The sequence below is a fragment of the Mizuhopecten yessoensis genome, unplaced genomic scaffold (assembly GCF_002113885.1).
Source record: "Mizuhopecten yessoensis strain PY_sf001 unplaced genomic scaffold, ASM211388v2 scaffold2091, whole genome shotgun sequence".
NCBI classification, from domain to species: Eukaryota; Metazoa; Mollusca; class Bivalvia; order Pectinida; family Pectinidae; genus Mizuhopecten; species Mizuhopecten yessoensis.
This window is the reverse complement of record NW_018404373.1, coordinates 564,828-584,892: the sequence shown is the minus strand read 5'-3', so window position 1 is coordinate 584,892 and position 20,065 is coordinate 564,828. Positions and strand designations below refer to the sequence as shown.

At 35.2% G+C, this 20,065-nt stretch overlaps 1 protein-coding gene across 6 annotated transcripts; it reads right to left on the bottom strand.

The window, feature by feature from the left end:
* Window positions 1–641: 641 nt before the first annotated feature.
* LOC110445153 (protein phosphatase 1 regulatory subunit 42-like) lies at window positions 642–19,522 on the bottom strand. 6 transcript variants are annotated; one of them, XM_021489591.1, is made up of 12 exons: window positions 19,432–19,522; window positions 18,266–18,497; window positions 17,065–17,234; window positions 16,470–16,608; window positions 15,695–15,929; window positions 15,213–15,344; window positions 14,308–14,394; window positions 12,156–12,170; window positions 10,971–11,009; window positions 8,343–8,457; window positions 6,599–6,629; window positions 2,934–3,018 (listed from the first exon to the last, which is right to left on the bottom strand). In XM_021489591.1, exons 2-11 carry the CDS (start codon window positions 18,398–18,400, stop codon window positions 6,611–6,613), a joined length of 1,086 nt encoding a protein of 361 aa, XP_021345266.1. In that variant the 5' UTR covers window positions 18,401–18,497; window positions 19,432–19,522; the 3' UTR covers window positions 2,934–3,018; window positions 6,599–6,610. The 6 variants fall into 6 exon arrangements, with proteins under 6 accessions (XP_021345261.1, XP_021345263.1, XP_021345264.1 ...); XM_021489586.1 differs by lacking the exon at window positions 6,599–6,629 and having other exon boundaries at window positions 642–3,018; XM_021489588.1 differs by lacking the exons at window positions 6,599–6,629; window positions 10,971–11,009; window positions 12,156–12,170 and adding an exon at window positions 12,513–12,545 and having other exon boundaries at window positions 642–3,018.
* Window positions 19,523–20,065: the final 543 nt, after the last annotated feature.

The following is a 20,065-nucleotide window of genomic DNA, read 5'->3' as shown; positions in this document are numbered from 1 at the left end:
CATCAGTGAAAAATGAATGCAAGCAGACAACAGAAGTGCAAAGGCCATTCATATTTCTCTTACAGAATATTCATAACGATAACCCATGCACAAATATGAATATGACTAGTTTATAGTGTATCCTTGACCACCCCACCGTTAAACCTTTCACCCCTATAAAACCATGCATTCATCTAGACGAGTCAATTATGGTCTACAGTGTTGAAAGGGTTAAACAGGCACACCCACTCTACCTCCCTACAAATACACAATAAAAGGTACTCTGAACCTCCTATATAAACCCAGCTTACCAACCCCACACACAGAATAAAAGTTACCCTAACCCCATCTTTAGACACACAGCTTCTTGGTATTTAATCAAAGGTTAAAGCTAAAATTTCAAATTTTGTAATGTGTGTTGTGTTAAAAATAAGGAGTCCACAGAAAACACCTGTAAAAATGTCACCAATTCTTGAATTGACAATCTCACACTCACCTATCCACACTCACTCTCACCTATCCACACTCACTCTCACCTATTCACACTCACTCACACACAAACTGACACTCTCCTATCCACATTTACTCTCACACAAACTGACACTCACTTATCCGCACTCACTCTCACACAAACTGACACTCGTCTATCCACACTCACTCTCACACAAACTGACACTCACCTGTCCACACTCACTCTCACACAAACTGACATTCACCTATCCACAATCATTATCCGCACTCACTCTCACACAAACTGACACTCATCTATCCACACTCACTCTCACACAAACTGACACTCACCTATCCACAATCATTCTCACACAAACTGACACTCGCCTATCCACAATAATTCTCACACAAACTGACACTCACTCTCACACAAACTGACACTCACCTGTCCACACTCACTCTCACACAAACTGACACTCACCTATCCACAATCATTCTCACACAAACTGACACTCACTCTCATACAAACTGACACTCACCTATCCACACTCACTCTCACACAAACTGACACTCACTTATCCAAGTGACAACACAGTTTTATAAATCAAATACTGACTTAATACTGACATTCTCATTAAATACATTGAAAAATATTACCATCAGTCGCATATACCAGATACATATACATATTTTTGTTCCGGACCTATGAATTATTTGTAGATGGTCCTGACTGATAAAAATTACAGGCAATGAGAGTTAGCTAATAAGCAACATCTACACGTAGGCCTATTGTGTAAAAATACTGGACTGACAAGACATTCTTTAGCAATGCTTGCAGCAAGTTCATTGAAAAATTTGTTAATCGATGAATTCTAGCCAGTTGGAAAATACAAGCACACTTAAACAATATGAAAGGAATAATTTAATTGATATCACAGAGATTTTAACAAACAATATATTAACACTCAAAAGTTACATTGATTATATAAACAGGAAGTGGACGGTATAATGGTATAGCACCTTTACCCAAACTATTTATCTACACGGGACGGAGAGACAACACAGTGGGATTGTGTTTATCCAGACACTAACATCCAGAACACCTTGTTAATCTGGACACCGCTTAAAACTAAGTAGCTTAATAATAAGTTTCTAAAAAATAGTTGTTCAGATTTTATTTTCATAGACTGAATTGTCTGGTTATAACTAGGGTACTGTACCACATAATACATTGTAATGTGTAGACAAATATAAATAGTTAACTCATCCATCCCTGAAATTTCATAATGAACTATTCCAACCATTGAATTGGAAAGAGTTCAAATGTGTCTTCAGGGGTATATGAGTTAATATTGTAATGTGTATAGACATCGCTGTTAACACTGTAATACTGATAGGGTTGTACTGAGCCAAGCCGTCAATGAAAATGAGACAAAAAGTGTACAAAAATAGATACTGAAGAACTGGTATCAAACGGTGAATTTTACTTTGTGTTCTGAGAAAATAATTCTCCTATACTATATGGTATATATATTGTTATTCATAACTTACTAACAAACAAAATTGCACTTAACAAGATTTTGTAGATAAATGACTTTTAAATCATCAGATAATTTACAGGTCAATTAAAATCACACAAGAACAAAAAAGTAAAATGTCTTCAGCCCCAGTTGACCAAGAGGTCTAGAGTGTGCCCTCTGAGATATGCTGAACAATGTATACAACTGTTTGGAAGATAAAATATCATTTATTATTGTAAAAACCCTATTCAATCTATAATTCCAAAGCATACAGAGACTGTAATACATTTTCTACTGGTGGTGAGAACAGACAAAACAAATTCTTCAGTAGAATTGTGTTAAAAATACGTCAGTTCACAAGTTTTTTCCAGTAAAGACACCACCAGATTACCTGGTCAAGTGATTTACTTAATATATCATTGAGATTGCTGAGTCTGCAGTGAAAAGTGCAGATGACAAACAGCATTCTTGGAATCTCAGTGTGTCATATTGTTCCAGGAACCTTGGTGTGTCGTTTGCTCGGAACACCTTCTTAGAACATTGGTCTTCTGTTAAAGACAGCTATTCCTTCCAGTTCATGTATCAGGTATATATATGCATATGGCACCCTGTACATTGTCAGGCCAGCAATTAGGTCAAAGGTCAAGGTCTACAAGCTATGATTAAAGTATTCAGTCTCCCGAAAAGGTCAGCATTGATTCCAGTACAAAGTCACTATTTATTGAGACAATATTGAGAAGATCAAGCACCCTTCAAAAGGTTTACTTAAGCGTCATATGATTGCTGTATAAAACACCCAACAGCTGATTTCTGGCGTCAAACACTCTGCGTATGAAACAGAACACTTAATTCACACATCCTCATTCTGTGGCCATGATATTGGTGTTTAACGTGTGAGACCTCTGAAGTCAATTTATGTCAGTGTATGATCATCCCGGAGTGTATGTGTTGGGTGCTGTCCAGGTTTCCAGACAGTTCAAAGGTCATACTCATAAGTGGGCGTCGCCTGAGTGGTGCTGAGGCCACTGTTGAAGAGGAAGGTGGTAGTGTTGCAAACTCGTCAGCTTGTCTGTGGAGAAAGGGAGTGTAAACATTCAAACATATCAGTAACAATATCAGGGGACTCTGTCTATAAAGACCAGTATACCTATGTCTAGGAACCAGTATAGCTGTTTAAAAGGACCAATATACCTGTTATACCATAGGAACCAGTATACCTGTTTAAATGGACCAGTATACCTGTATCTAGGAACCAGTATACCTGTTTAAATGGACCAGTATACCTGTGTTTGGGAACCAGTGTACCTGTTTAAATGGACCAGTATACCTGTGTTTGGGAACCAGTATACCTGTTTAAATGGACCAGTATACCTGTGTCTAGGAACCAGTATACCTGTTTAAAAGGACCAGTTTACCTGTAATCAGTGACCAGAGTACAATATGCATACCTTTGTACAGGGACCATTGAACGAATGTACATTGACAAGTAAATTTGTGTACAGGAACCAGTATACCTGCATACAGGGAGCATTGTAACTGTTTACATGGACCAGTAAACCTGTGTACAAGGATCATGTACAGGGACTTCAGTGAACATGTATCTACAGTTACAAGTTAACAAACTATCACCTTGTCTATTTGGGCCATTTTTTATCTTCATTTAAAAATGGATCTATATTTATACTGGTCCTATTTATACAGTATTTTTACTGGTTGGCTTTCCACAATGGTTTATAACTTATATATTTTACAATGACTGTAAGATACAGACTAGCTTATACCTGCTGTATCTTTTAAGGCCAAACTTTTGTTTGGTTGTATTTGTCTAACTAATACTAGTAAATCATAAAACTAACAATCATGAAGAGCATACAGATATGGCATAACAAATTTCACTGAAATTTATGCATCAATTTGGGAGAGATTAGGACAAACTTTGCCTACAGGCAGAATTAGATTCCAGTTTATTCCCATAAACTATGTCACGGGGGAAGTGAAGGTGTTTTATAATTATATCAATCACATTAATACATGGACCAAGAATCATTGATAATTTTTGTAGATACAATGCATTATACACTTCCAAAGGACATTTCAAATTAAATAAATGTAAATTATCTCATAATGAGGCTGCTAACACTACAGGAGGGACTATAGCTACATCTCTACAATCAATATTACAAAGGAAGTTACAAAATTGTTCATTCAAATTTACAATTCATCATAAAACCAGCACACTGACATTAGGTTTTGATTAAAAATTATTATAAATATAAGCTGATTTGATATTATGATGCATCATTAGTTAATTAACCACTGCAGTGAGACACACACAAAACCACCATGCAAGGCAAACGCTCACCACACATGTCAAGTAGTACAAGTCAAGGCAAAGTCACATGCAATGTTAAGTACAGGCCAAGGTCAATTTTGTATGGGGGTCAAGGTCACATTTTGTAACAATGTCCTGTGCTATCATAACATAGGAAACATGAAGCTAGTCACACCAAACAATTGGGAAGTATGTAGTGGGAAACACAGGTGTCAGAACAATGTTTGGAAGTTTTATGATCCTTTCTAATTCCATTACTGCTAGTATCCTATCATGTGGATGGAAAGACAGTTAAAGAGAAACGGAATGGGAGGAGAATTTAAGGTAATGTACTTTCTCTTAGAAATGCACCAAAAAAGATGCAGTAAAAACTGTTTCTATGAACACATGAACACATTTTTTGGCAAATTCTTGTTTATAAAGAGCATCGTATTGGTGTCCTATAGGGTAGGAATTTTTCAGTTCAACACAAAACTCTATGACTAATTTTGGCATTACCAAACTAATTTATCTTAAGTTACCTGTAATAAGGTTACTGTACCATTCTTTCTGATAAAGATAGCCCATAGCATATACTGGGTACATAGTTACCAAGGCAAACAAGGACAACTATCTAACATATACATCTAACAGTGAAAGTGAATGTTTATGAAGTCTAAAGTTTAATCACGTTAAAGAATTATAACATTACTACAGACTTTTTGTTTGTTTAGTAGCAGGGCTAAGACAACAAAACAGCTAGACATCACCATGATATGGTACCTGTCTCAATTAGAACCTGATATATGGGAGATGAAGATGGGCGATGAAGATGGGAGATGAAGATGGGAGATGGGCGATGAAGATGGGAGATGGGCGATGAAGATGGGAGATGGGAGAGGGGAGATGGGTGATGAAGATGGGATATGGGCGATGAAGATGGGCGATGAAGATGGGAGATGAAGATGGGAGATGAAGATGGGAGATGGGCGATGAAGATCGGAGATGAGAGATGAAGATTTGAGATGGGAGATGAAGATGGGAGATGGGCGATGAAGACCAATGTAAGGAGTGATTTGTTTAATACAACCAACACAGAGTTAGGATGGGTGACAGTATACAACTTGTTATCCTTACTAGTGGTACCAGTGCTCAGCAAAACCAAGTTTGTACGGTCATAAATTGTGAGCTCTCATATATATCAGGAAGTCTGAAAGGAAATACACATCGCAAAGTGAAATCGTGTACTTAGTTTATGTACGTCACTGTTGGTAGCTTGATGTGTTGATCTTGATACCTGTATTTCAAATATTATTTGGCAAAATGTATTCCCCATATCATTTTATAATTTGGCAAATACATTTTGCCAAATACTATAACATGGACCAATGCATATCTGGTGTATTATGGTGTGTTAAAATTTTGTTAATTACACATCTCACAGAAATAGGACTCATATACATACTGTCATACACACAGGTCTAGTGTCAAATCACTCACGAAATGAAAATTACACAAGTGACTATAAGCCCAGACAATTCCATGATGATGAACCAAAACAGACCTCAAGAAATCTCAACAATGGTGGAATGTAAATCACAATACATGAACACTGGTAGTTCTCTGCCAATGATATGACTGCAGAATGTGGCACATTTATTATTTGATGATTGACAATGGGATGGGACTATGGCAGTCAGACAGGAGTACAACAGCAAGGACCAATAGTGGTCATGTGATGGTCATGTGACTGAATGTTGACTCCTGATAGTTATGTGAAACACGTATGCGAACAAGAAAAGGAACAGACACTGTTTGCTAGGACTCTCAAAATGACTGGTGTTACAATGACTCTGCTTGACCAAATACCGACACAAATACAACACTGGTCAATCTACATTGAACATGCCACTACCGTTTCCTGGGACCAAGGCAGACTAGCGTTTTCCAGCAACAAGGACTCTATCATGATACTAACAAGATACATCTACAACAATATTTGTGTCTTATAAAAATGTAATATTGATGATGAAGAGGTCAGTTTTTACATTGAAGGGTGGTGCTACAACATTGGGGTGATATTGTAAGAGACAATGGAGATGACAATGAGGCTGTGACATTTGGTCGAGCTGCCAGGCAGAACAAACTAAATACGTTAATTACTCAATTCATCAGAAGATTGAAATGACATTGTGAGCTTGTGACCTTAAGTCATGACCTCTGGCGGTGTAGGCTAGATGTAGGTGATACAGACTTGTCAGTAAACAACCAACACTCGGACGGGAACACACGAGTAAACAAACTACAATCACACAAAGTGGAGAATCTTATACCTTACCTGAACAGGCCATCAGGTCATCACTATAGTTCTACCAACAGGCAAGCATAGTGTTATATCACAATCCAGGGCTCGGCTGTTTACTTGTCCTCACATTCTCAACACAATTTATACTTAACTGGTTTACATAATTACCTGAAGTTTTCATATCATTTCAGTCTTTAAAAGAAAACTCCACAAAAGCAAGAGATAGGTAGTATGTGTCCTTAACTGGTCTAACTTAGTCAAACAACTGAAGTGGTCTAACTTAGTCAAACAACTGAAGTGGTCTAACTTGGTCAAACAACTGAAGTGGTCTAACTTAGTCAAACAACTGAAGTGGTCTAACTTGGTCAAACAACTGAAGTGGTCTAACTAAGTCAAACAACTGAAGTGGTCCAACTTGGTCAAACAACTGAAGTGGTCTAACTTGGTCAAACAACTGAAGTGGTCTAACTTAGTCATCCCCTCTTACATGAATAACTTGGCTGGTCTTATATAAGTCATTCACTCACCTGCATGACTTCTAGGTCTAAATTAGCAACTTAATCACTTCAAGCACCTGTTCTAATATAACAATTTGATTTGTTTAAGGTGAATTTGGGGCCTTATCAAAGCCAATGCCCCTTGATAAATTTTGCTTCCCCATATCATTGCAAAAATCAATTTATTTTCCTAAAATCATCCTTTTTGTGTGTTATATGTTCCCAAAGTCACAAGGCACAGGCCCCTGTCAATAAGAGGTAGAAAAATCACTGCAGACTTAGTAAGTCTAACTTATCATACTTTTAATTTTCAGTTCATAAACGAAAAGACTTATTTCTATCCCATCAATTCTTAATTATATTCCACTCATAACGTCCAGCTCAATGTTCCACTCATAACATCCAGCTCAATATTCCACTCATAACGTCCAGCTCAATGTTCCACTCATAATGTCCAGCTCAATGTTCCACTCATAATGTCCAGCTCAATATTCCACTCTTAATGTCAAGCTCAATATTCCACTCATAATGTCCGGCTTAATGTTCCACTCATAAAGTCCAGCTCTATGTTCCACTCATAATGTCCAGCTCTATGTTCCATTCATAATGTCCAGCTCTATGTTCCACTCATAACATCCAGCTCAATGTTCCACTCATAACGTCCAGCTCTATGTTCCACTCATAATGTCCAGCTCTATGTTCCACTCATAACATCCAGCCCAATGTTCCACTCATAATGTCCAGCTCAATGTTCCACTCATAACGTACAGCTCAATGTTCCACTCATAACATCCAGCCCAATGTTCCACTCATAATGTCCAGCTCAATATTCCACTTATAACGTCCAGCTCAATGTTCCACTCACAATGTCCAGCTCAATATTCCACTTATAACGTCCAGCTCAATGTTCCACTCATAATGTCCAGCTCAATGTTCCACTCATAACGTCCACCTCAATGTTCCACTCACAATGTCCAGCTCAATATTCCACTTATAACATCCAGCTCAATATTCCACTCATAACGTCCAGCTCAATGTTCCACTCACAATGTACAGCTCAATATTCCACTTATAACATCCAGCTCAATGTTCCACTCATAACGTCCAGCTCAATGTTCCACTCATAATGTCCGGCTCAATGTTCCACTCACAATGTCTAGCTCAATATTCCACTCATAATGTCCAGCTCATTGTTCCACTCATAATGTCCAGCTCAATATTCCACTCATAACGTCCAGCTTACATCACCTTATACGTAACTTCAGACATGGTAAACTTACTTTGATCTAAGAACCCCACTCTTAGCTTTCACTGGGGTTGGCTGTTTCTCCCTTGAGGGAGGCTCCATGGTGGCCGTTCGGGCCAATAACTCGTCAAACTGTTTCCTAGGGAGTCCTGATAAACACAAACGTGAGAATGAGGAAGTGCAGGTACATGTCACATGACATTGTCACACGATTATACCAAACCCATCAATTTCTCATTACAATCTGTAAGTTTTGCTGAAGCAATTGGCAATTATTTTCAATGTTATATGCACATTTAAAACATTCCGTAACCAAATTCAAAAGAAACATAAATGTAACATTTATAAAAATACACAGCACAAGCAAATTCTGAAATGTTTTTTCAAGAAACTTTTAAATTACACAATTCAGCACATATAATGATCTATTGATTGGTTACAAAGGATTATTCTTGTTCAAATTTCTCTCAAAGATGTTAAAATATTTTTTCATCAGATTTTATGGCTTATACTGTTGAATTTTAAGACAGCAGTGTTGAAGTTTTCCACTGGAAATCTACATTAAAACAATCACTACAACGCACTACAATGTACTGAAATATTCATCCAAATTTTGAAATCTTTCATTAAAAAGGGTCAACACTAGCTAAACCCTGTCTAAATTTATAATCATAATTATAAATGTATCTAATCGTATTAAAATCTACAGATAATAGTATAGTCTGGTTAAGCAAGAAGGGTAAACCTTGATATTTCCATCAAATACTTCTAAATCTAAAACTATTTCCAAACAAAAGTCTGAATAAGAGATAGAGGAAAGCAATCCCCTATCACTCCTGTAGAACTTAAAACAGTGTGATCACTGTATCTGGGAACATTTAAACATATATATATATACAAATTTATATAATGAAAAAAAGCTGTCTTTATGTACGTATACATAAAACTAACTTAAAATAGGTAAAAGCCTAAATTTTTTGATTAATGAAAATGTTAGATCTAAAACAAAATCTATATGTTTAAGAGAATTAAAAATTAAAAACCATATTTCAAATCTTTCCATATATAGATGGACATAAGGGCGACTTTACTGTACAATGTAATGCAGACTATTTTCTTGGCCAGCTTTTTCATGTTTCAGGGTGAGTCCAATGTGGTACGGGTAGAATGTAGGACTGCTCATTGATATTTGTGTTACACAATGTACAAGGTTGGTGACAATGTGATACAGGTAGAATGTAGGACTGGTCATTGATATTCGTGTTACACAGTGTACAAGGTTGGTGACAACGTGATACAGGTAGAATGTAGGACTGCTCATTGATATTCGTGTTACACAATGTACAAGGTTGGTGACAATGTGATACAGGTAGAATGTAGGACTGCTCATTGATATTCGTGGTACACAGTGTACAAGGTTGGTGACAATGTGATATGCTACACCCTTCTGCCCTGAGGTTGATTCGGAGGTATTGAGGGTTTTGTGTTTTCTGTTGTACATTTGTATACTTGTATATTTGTAATTTTGTATGGAACCCTTTTTATTATAAGAATGAAAATGACGAGTCAATCAGACAATTAAATTACATCAAACAATAATACAAGAATGAAAATTGTTTTTGTTATAAATCTAAGAAAGATTAAAAGTTATTACATGTTTCTCCTTACAAAAAGCACAATGAGAATTTCAGACCTAAAGCGCCTATACTTCAGAGCGAGGAAAACTAGCAATGACAATGGATGGTCCTCAACACAGAATTAATACACAGATAATACCAACCCACATATACCATCACATGCACTTGGGTTAGGGAGAATAGAAAAAGATTGAGATGCACTTATTCCCGTTTATATACATAGACCAAATTTATATAGCAGAATTAAAACCCGTCACCTGCAGACCTTAGAAATGAAACATATATAAAAGATACTGCATTATCCCAAGACATATATCTCCACCATCCACGTCATAATAAATACATGATACATACAAAAACATTGAGGCAAAAAAACACTAAAGGATTTGTCTACCAATGATGTCATATTGTCTGAACATATCACAAGTGGTGCAACAACAATGCTGATAAGTTTGCAGCGACATGAGAAATATCTACATAACTTCAGTGATTTTTTAAAAGGTGAAATTTGGGGCCTTTTAAAGGTGCCTTCCTTTAGATATTTTCTGCTGTATTTTTCCAAAATCATTGCAAAAATCAATTTATTTTCCAAAAAATCATGTTTTTTGCATGTGACATTTCCCCAAAAGTCACAAGGCACAGGCTCCTGTCGAAAAGAGGAAGAAAAATCACTGAAGATTATTTCTTTGACACGTAGGCCAGTTTGTACAACCATACACAGAACCTACTTCTCATCTGATGTAATGATGTACAGTAATACCAAAAATGTACAAATATGGATTGTCTACCACAGACTACAGCTAGCAACATATTTATGTGACATAGTCAGGCAACACTGTGTAAGTGTGGCCGTGATGTCTACGTATTAAATGTCTACTCCTGACCAGGAATTTACCAGTTATACGTCTAGCACTAACGCTACGGAGTTATATTTGCCAGGGAAGGACTGGAAGGAAGAGATTATTGGACAGGTTTCTTGTTTACACCGCAATTCTACTGTTATTGACATGTGTGTAATGGCATACCGCTTCTATGCTTCTTAGCAGACCTACGGGCTTCAAAACCTGCACAAAACATAATACAAACATTCACCTTAGCAACAAGACATTTTCACCAACAAAATTATGCAACAATCTTTTGAAACACAAGTAGCATGTAAGCAATGTTAGTTCAATCTTAGTTGCATGTATATGGATTTTAGCATTGTATCATCACCTTCAAATTGTTTGCCATGATTGGTTGGTTTGCTAAGTGTAGATATCATCAATATGTCAGTAAAATGATGTGAAATGTACGTTTAAATTCTATTGGCTGTTTTTGGATTTCTTTTAGTTATCGGATCCATGTCCTTTCAGTTTTGTTTTCCCTGATTTTACACACAATATTTCCAGTAAAGTCAGTTGTAAAAAAGTCGGCATGCTATTTATAACCAGGTGGTCCCCTTTCTTCAGTCAATACTGCCCTCAGTAAATTGTTGGTGTTCTCTCTACTTCAGGCTCAGCGTATTATCATATATTATTGACAAGTATAATTCATATTGAATGTAGCAGTACACAATTTTTGTGATATAGATAATCTCTGTGTTAACCCACTGACACCTAATGAGGCATTTGGACTGCTCCATATCAAAGGCTATCATAGTCTATTGTCTAAATACAGGGGTGAAAGGAGTGAATGAGTTCAAGTCAAATTTCACACTGTAAATCAAGTATTAGGGTTCACTACAAAACAAACGAATCTTCAGTATGTGATTTTTTATTGATTTGCTAACTTCTTACATGCATTCTTACGCTATGATTTTTTTTGGATAGGGGTAAAACTGGGATCATAGCTTCTGGAAATCCTCCCAATTATCTGATTTACTCTGTCGAGTACTAGGTCAAACCTTCACCCATTGACACATACTCCTTTTCATGATCTTTGATAATGTGTATACGCATTGCACCGTAGAAATACTGGGCATTTTAGTCATGTGTTATAACAGTTTTAAATGTCATGATACATATTGATTATTAAATTAAACAGTTCTTGTATAAATACATTGAAATGTTCATTATGAACAGTTTGTCATTGTTTAGTATCACAACTAAATTTATTAGGTACAAAACCAATATAACCATGCAAACAACACATGCAATGCAAGCTTCTATATATATAAACATGACAGTCCAAACACAATAATACGGCTATCTGTTTAATGTGAGTCTCACCTTTCATCATGAGTCCTATTGGATAAAACATGCAAGATAAGTATCTGGCCATATACTGCTGTCTAAACTACTAACATATAGACTACAGCTAGTCAGGTATATATCCATCTGTTGTTAAAGTCGGCCCACAGTGAATTCCCAAAGCTTACAACCAGATCTGATTAGTATGCGGTCAAAAGATTCATTTTTAATACCATGACAAAATCAAATATATACAAAATAACTACTATGTTACTGATTCTTAGCCACATTTACATGGCTGGACAGATATATAGTGTTGTTATTTCGACTACATTTTGTAGAAGACAGGAAGCATTAAGAGTTATCGTCAGTCCCCAGTTATATACTAAGTCCTACCTCCTCTGATATGTGTCCTCAATATTGTCTTGGCTGTTATCGAGAAGATGGTGACATGGCATTACTTAGTACATTATATATGTCGTCAGATTATGTAATGAAAAAGTCTTATACAGTTTTTATAATGAACGCTTCTAAATCCGTACAATGTTCTCTAGCATATTTCACCTAAAAAAGCAAACTGTTGACAGAACACATGTAGGTTTTTAACTTGCTATTTGAATCATTATATAAACATTAAATTTGTGGAAATTGAAACATTAATGATGTAAGAAAAACATAAAAAGGGTTGATTTTGAAAATAAAAATACCAAAATATTGACATTTATATATATGTATATTCATCGTAGGCATTGGTTTGATTAACCCATTCCCCCTTAAAGTCACATTTGAACCTTAGCAAATCAAAGACTGGGCAAGTCCATATTAAAAATGTAGGGGTGAACTGATTAATTAGAACAATATGCTGATAGATTTTTTTGTACATTTTGTACTTTGATTTAAAGTGTAAGTATATCATGATAAAACCAGAGCTAGAAGAAGCTGACTGGGAAATCACACGGGGGGACCTGTTGATAAAAAAATTGCAATGAATGTAACATTACAGGCATTCTCATGATACAGCGGCAAACTAAAGGCTAACGACGGGCTGCTGAGTTCTAGCTGATTATACACGGGGTCACATGCATGGAAGTATTCTGTTCTAATCATCTCTTCTAACTTTCCATAGATAGTTTTATAGATACTATACAATAAGGAAGCAAGTGACGAGGATGAAAAGACTGGTCTATCCTATAGGTTAACCTGTGTATACCTCAGTGAAATCACTTAAATGGCTTATGTCTGAAAAGTAATTAATGGTGATTTAGAAACAAAAATAGTTCTTTCATTAGTTGGAACAAAGAAAAAAGACAGATGTTTATTCATAAATATTGATTTCATAAGTAAAGTTTCCTTATTTTGAGAAAAGAAGAATTGTTGATTTTTTTCATTCTGTATAAGAAATGTAAATAAAATAATGTACAGTGCCTAACAAAATAATAATTGCTGAATGAAAGCTTTATACTAGGTATGTTTTATTGCTCCAAGTTTTATTATTCCTAGGTTTTTATTTTACGAAGATATCTCATCTCCTCCTGTTTATATGGAAAGAACATGGAAAATCGTCCCACCAACACCAAAGCATTATAAATGTGATGGCTCGGAAACAAGCTTCTTAAGCATACAGGGAAACAAGCTATGTGGTAATTGGGTGTCTATTATCAGGTGCAGCAAATATATACTTTATGTTTTTAGAAATAACATCATGCATGTCAACAACATTGATTTATATCTGATTTGGGACACAATGTTTATACACAGACATAAGAAACCGCTTCAGTTACACAACTCCCCAGGTAATTAATGTCACATCAAAGAATAAAACCGTCACCATCAGCAACACATACAGGACACATCAATAAAGGGCAGACTGGTTGCCAGATGCATAATGTATTGAAAGGGGAGATAAGCCAAGATTGAATATTGCAGTCAGCCCAATAGTCCTTTATAAAATTATCGTAACGTGGACATTTCTTACCCATCAAGTAATAAAACATTAATTTTGGACTGGCTGCAAAATTGAAATTCAATGTTATGCAAATTTTATGAAGAAGGGCAGATAAGTGAGGTCTAGAATTATATATATATTTTGTGACATATATTTTATATACTTGGTGCCTCAAAGTGAGATGCCATACACAGCTATATACTTAGGTGTGGAAATCAGACACAGTTACAAGTGCCTTCAACCTACCTGGCATCATGTAGCCTGGGATCTGACTGCTTTTCACAGGGCGGGTAGGATCCTTTACCGGAGGTAACTCCGACGATCTTTGATGACCTGCACATAAATATACATCAAAATTATATCTTATATACAGTACTGTAAAATATCTTAACATATCTCAAAATTATATCTTATGGTATACAGAGAACTGTAAAATATCTTAACATACGTCAAAATTATATCTTATATACAGTACTGTAAAATATCTTAACATAGGTCAAAATTATATCTTAAATACAGTTGTGTAAAATATCTTAACAGCATACAGCAAAATTTTATCTTATATACAGTAGTGTAAAATATCTTAACAGCATACATCAAAATTATATCTTATATACAGTAGTGTAAAATATCTTAACAGCATACATCAACATTATATCTTATATACAATACTGTAAAATATCTTAACAACATATGTCAAAATTATATCTTATATACAGTACTGTAAAATATCTTAACAACATATGTCAAAATTATATCTTATATACAATACTGTAAAATATCTTAACAACATACATCAAAATCATATCTTATATACAGTACTGTAAAATATCTTAACAACACATAACATATCATGAACTTCCTTATAACCTTCAAGGTATTCTCTGGCATAGAAATACATCTGCTGGATCTTTCTTAACAAGAAGTTAGAAAGGGCTGGGGTCATGCATATTCAAAATTTTATAGGGATGTAGATTAAAAGGAACTGGTCCATTAGAATAGTTTGAAAATAGCCCTGGGCGTGTCTACCAGGGCGTGTCTAAGTAGTTAACCCTTTTATTTTAAACATGTTAATAAAAATCATTGAAAATTATAGGCCAATTTCCTTTTTCCATAGATGTCATAAATAAGTTCAAGCTTATCTCACTCACCATCTCCCAAGTCTGTGTACGCGCTTCTCTGATAAATTTCATCTCGTTTCTTTTTCTGTGTTTCTTTATTTGCGTGCCATTTTCTAAGAAACTGTCTTGATGTTTCAGTTATTTCTTTTCCATCTAGTACCTCTGTATAAATTAACGAGAAAAATATTAATATTTCTTTTTAGCTTTAGTATAAACATTATTTATAAGCAAATAAAAGAGGAAGACAAATCTAAATTAACTTTATGAAAATCTTTTATTTTTTATCTTTTTTTATTTTTAGAAGTTAAATTCAAGATTTATTTAACACACAGTTTTTATCAGAGGAAACAAATGATATGCATATATACTAAGTTATATTATTTTTTTGGTCATTTTTAACTTTTATATGACAAGTTCAGTTGAAAGTTTTATGTAGTTTTTAACAAAAATCTCAACTTAACTGCAAAAGTAATTCTTCTTACAAAGTTGAAAACTTTCAAACTGAGCCTTACCCAGAGTTTTTGCCATCACAATGATCCTGTCTCTGTACTTTGCCTTGTGGCATACAGGGTTTCCCATCAGTTCTAGCCGCCATAACACAGGCCAGTTACCGAAGTTGTGTGCCAGGTCCTTCATGTCACTTAACTCATTGTCATTGGCCATAAACTGGGAAACGTTCCTCAGACCAATCATGTCGCGGATACTATCCAGTCCGTTACCGGACACGTTGAGCACCTGTAGCGACAACTGTAACAAGCAAGATTGACATCAAGATCAAATAAAAATGTACTTTTCACCACAGATATAGATATATGGTTAAGAGCTAATGTTATTGTGATATTTTAAAAATATATGATAAGTAACATCCTGAATTATTTTCTAAAATTCTTGATCTTTAACCGAGCAGCAATATGCTACCCACCTTTAGAATTCATAACCAGAAAGTGTTATACATTTCTTGATATCTCTGTTTAGCAAAAATATGTTGATAAAAGCCATTTAACAGTTAAGCTGTTCTCTGGTGTTGAAAATCCTTTTAGCTAGAAAATTACCAAATCAATGTCTTAATTAATTCTTGATCAAACTACAAACTAGCAATAATAAAGGTTTAATGCTATTTATTGTTCTTGGTTTATTGCTGACAAGCAACGGATCAAGTCAGACTATTGGTGCTTGTAATTTCATCGATTCAAACATACATCCCAATCCATGAACTGCCAAGTTATTATCGTTTATCATGGATCAAACTAAAAACAATGCCAAATGTTTTAATTTGATCACACTTACAGCTATTCCTCTTAAAGACCTTGGGTCAAACAACAGTTTCTCTCCTGGAGGTAGCCTTTGGTTTTCAACATGAAGTTCCTGAAGTTTGTCCATTTTGTCTAGGCCTTCTAAAACAGTTATACAATTACCTCCCAAGTACCTGTCAGGAGATAAATGAAATTTTGATAAAACATACAAGTGATCAATACATAAAAGATATTGATTAAATAAAAAAACAACCACTTAATAGATATATTTTTTATTAGAGTTGAACCTTTAATTGCAATAACTGATTACCAAAACACACTTTAATAGCGGTTATAAAGATATTAAACAGCCTGCAAACACAGATTTAAGAACACTTCAGTTTATAATTAGGAGCACTGATTTATCACTGTATTACCTTTGTCTGTGAAGAGCATGTTATGTTTTCATTAAAATTCAGAAAATTGTGTAACGTATAGTCCATTACTGTTTTGAAGTTCTAGATGTAAAAATCATCAAACCATGACAAACACAATTTAAACATGACAGTCTCTTATGGTTCGTTGCAACATGTTATGGGGTGATTGTAGCAATTAAACAATTTCAAATATTTATAAACCTGATTACTCACAATTTCTGGAGACGAGTCAGTGGGGCAAGGTTTTCTACTTTACAGATATCATTATTTTGTAGGTACAACATGGTCAGGTTCATGTTGTGATGTAGGGAGGGTATCCTGTTCAACTGGTTGTCATACAAATATAATACTGTCAGATTGCGGCACATGCCGATATCGTCTCCCTGAAACATTAATTGATACAATGTTTTAGACTCTTGGTGAGAACACTTCAATTTAAATACTTGACAAGAGAAATAAATATGTATATACATCAGAGTCAAATATGGATACAGTAAAAGTTGATATAAAATATGATCACACAAATATTTATTAGATTGTTCAGATAATAGATAAAATATAGAATATATAGTCAACTTTCAAAACCATTGACAGCGCAAAAAGTAAACAGTGCTATTGAAATATCTTTGATCCTGAGAATATCATTACTTGACATTAAACCTACACTACCATATTTATTAGTAAACCACTTCAATATCAGAGAATATATTATTGCTTGTGACAAATCCACTCTCATGTCAGACAATGCACCTGCATACCAAATCTGCAAAAAGTACAAGAGATCTAGATATGTCTCTGACCATCCTCAATACTCCAGGGGTTACATGCTCACTTTCGCTCTCTACACCCCTGGATGTCATAGAAAAATTGAAGGCTCAGTGTGCACCACTTTGTGGATTTGATTACATCAAAAGAATCTGTCGGTCACGTAACTGTAAAATTGACTGGCTTTGAAGTCGGGTGTCGTTACTCTGCAATCTTCAAAGGACAGATATCAGCCCAGCGAGTAGCAGTTGGGTTATTTTTTTTTTACCAGAGACCAACCAAATATCCAGGAGTGTGTCTTCAATTTTGTTGTGACATATTCCAAGGGTGCATCGAGTGCAAATGAGCGTAACCCCTGGAGTATGGAGGATGGTCTTTAACAAACTGTTTCAATTATTTGGGTCACAGGTCAAAATACAGGTCACAGTGACCTGTTTTGGTATATTTACACCTTGTCATCTGAAGATGTACCTAGATACATGTACCAGAAATGGACAGCTCTAGAAGGATGAACGAGGTGAGAACACAGAATAGAACTGGTTTGGAACTAATAATTTGATGCACATTTCCAAATAACATATGCACAAGGCTGTGTCAATCTCACATCTGTGAGATGGAGTGGAAGAATTACATAAAATAACAACTTTACCACATCATCAATGCTTCTGTCTTCCAAATACAAATGTGTCAGTCGTTTGAGATACTGTTGCATAGATTCATCACGCTTCTTTTTTGTATACCCAGAGGTGCCCCTGGCAATGAGGTCGAGTGTCAACTTCACCATGGTGTCAATATTAGTGAGGCTGAAGGGATGGGGCTACAGATCAGCTAGGTCTTCAGCATCGCATGTATTCTTACATACATCTTGAACCTCCTCCTGTCTATATGAAAAAGTTAAAATTAAAACCCTAAATCAGAAATCAGCAACACTGACAATGTACAAAGGTGGTGTTATGTATTATTATTTTGTACTTTTTGCCTGCCAATTATGGTTATAGCAGCTCTTTTTTGAGCTGTGAATCTGAAGTGCAGGTTTTCTTTTTAAATTCTGCCTTTTTCCAGATTTTATTTGAGCAACTCTTTACATTAATAGTCACATACAAAAAAAATGTACCACTCTAGTTTGTATCTTTGGTTGTTGTCCAGATGGTATACATACAATGTATCAGTTTATCATGAAAATGGTACTTATAGAACTGCATGGATGAGAAAATGCATTAACCATCCAGACCAGATATTAACCTTGGACATCCTTATAGATCATGGACACTATAGGTTCCAACAGTAACAATCTGAACTACAGTGTACATTTATAACTTATCATCAGATCAGAGTTGATGGGTCTGTATTTAAAGACACAAAACCAAAAATGAAGTTCACGTTGATGAGGGGAAGCACTCGCCATCTTTGGCTGCCATGCAAATAACAGCTTACCATGTGTTGAAAAGACATTGCCACTGTAGACCACTAAACAAATTCACAGGTTGAAAATACTAAATTGAAGGGTCCAAAATCGTGAGTCTCCCTCCTAAAAAGGGAGGTTTTAGCATGAAGCAAGTCTAACAAGTTGTGCCGTCTACTTAAACCGTTAGAGTATCGTTGAGAGACAAGTTGGAGTAGATAGACTACATGTATACAGTTACCGGTGCAATATAATTTATATATATAAAATAAAACTCGATAGGTAGACAGGTAGGGAAACGGTTCATTCTCTGCAAATGTACAGCCAAGGAGTGTTGATAAATTTATCAATCGTTAGACGGAGCAATGGAAATAGTTGTCGTGTTACCTTTTCTGTTAATGATTCATACTTACATAGCTACATATGGGTTTGTTGGTATAAGTGTTGAAGTGTGTTATTTGTGTTATACTTCAACTCCTATGTCCATTTGAGCCTAACAACATATCCATATTTCCTCCGATATAAAATAGGTCATTATATCGTTTCAATATGATAAGATTGTCTGGTTACAAATACAGAAATTAAATAGTTGTTTTCTTATTCTAGAATAAGCAGGTCAATGTCATAGATCAGTTTCTGTTTTAGTAATGTTTAAGATTTTTAATACAAAACTGTATTTGTGCGGAGGAATAGCAAATTACCTACAGCATCGTCACGTGACCTGTTGTCAGGCAACTTAGTATTCAATTATTTATATTCTGTTTGTGTGATGTTCAAGTAATTGATTTCAGGAAAAAGCACATACATTATTAATTTAGATTGGTCTCTTTATTTTGCTTTCTGCATGTTTTACGAGAAATATCAGAAGTCTTTAAAATCGACATTTGAAAATATCAATAAAACATTTTGGATACCCCGATCATCAAAGGGACTATTTCATTAGATCCGCACTTGGGGCGCGCACTTGTTCGTTATGTTTACATTCCTTAGAAATGGAAAATATAAATTATTATCACATCGATTGAAATATTGTTTCTTTTATAAAAA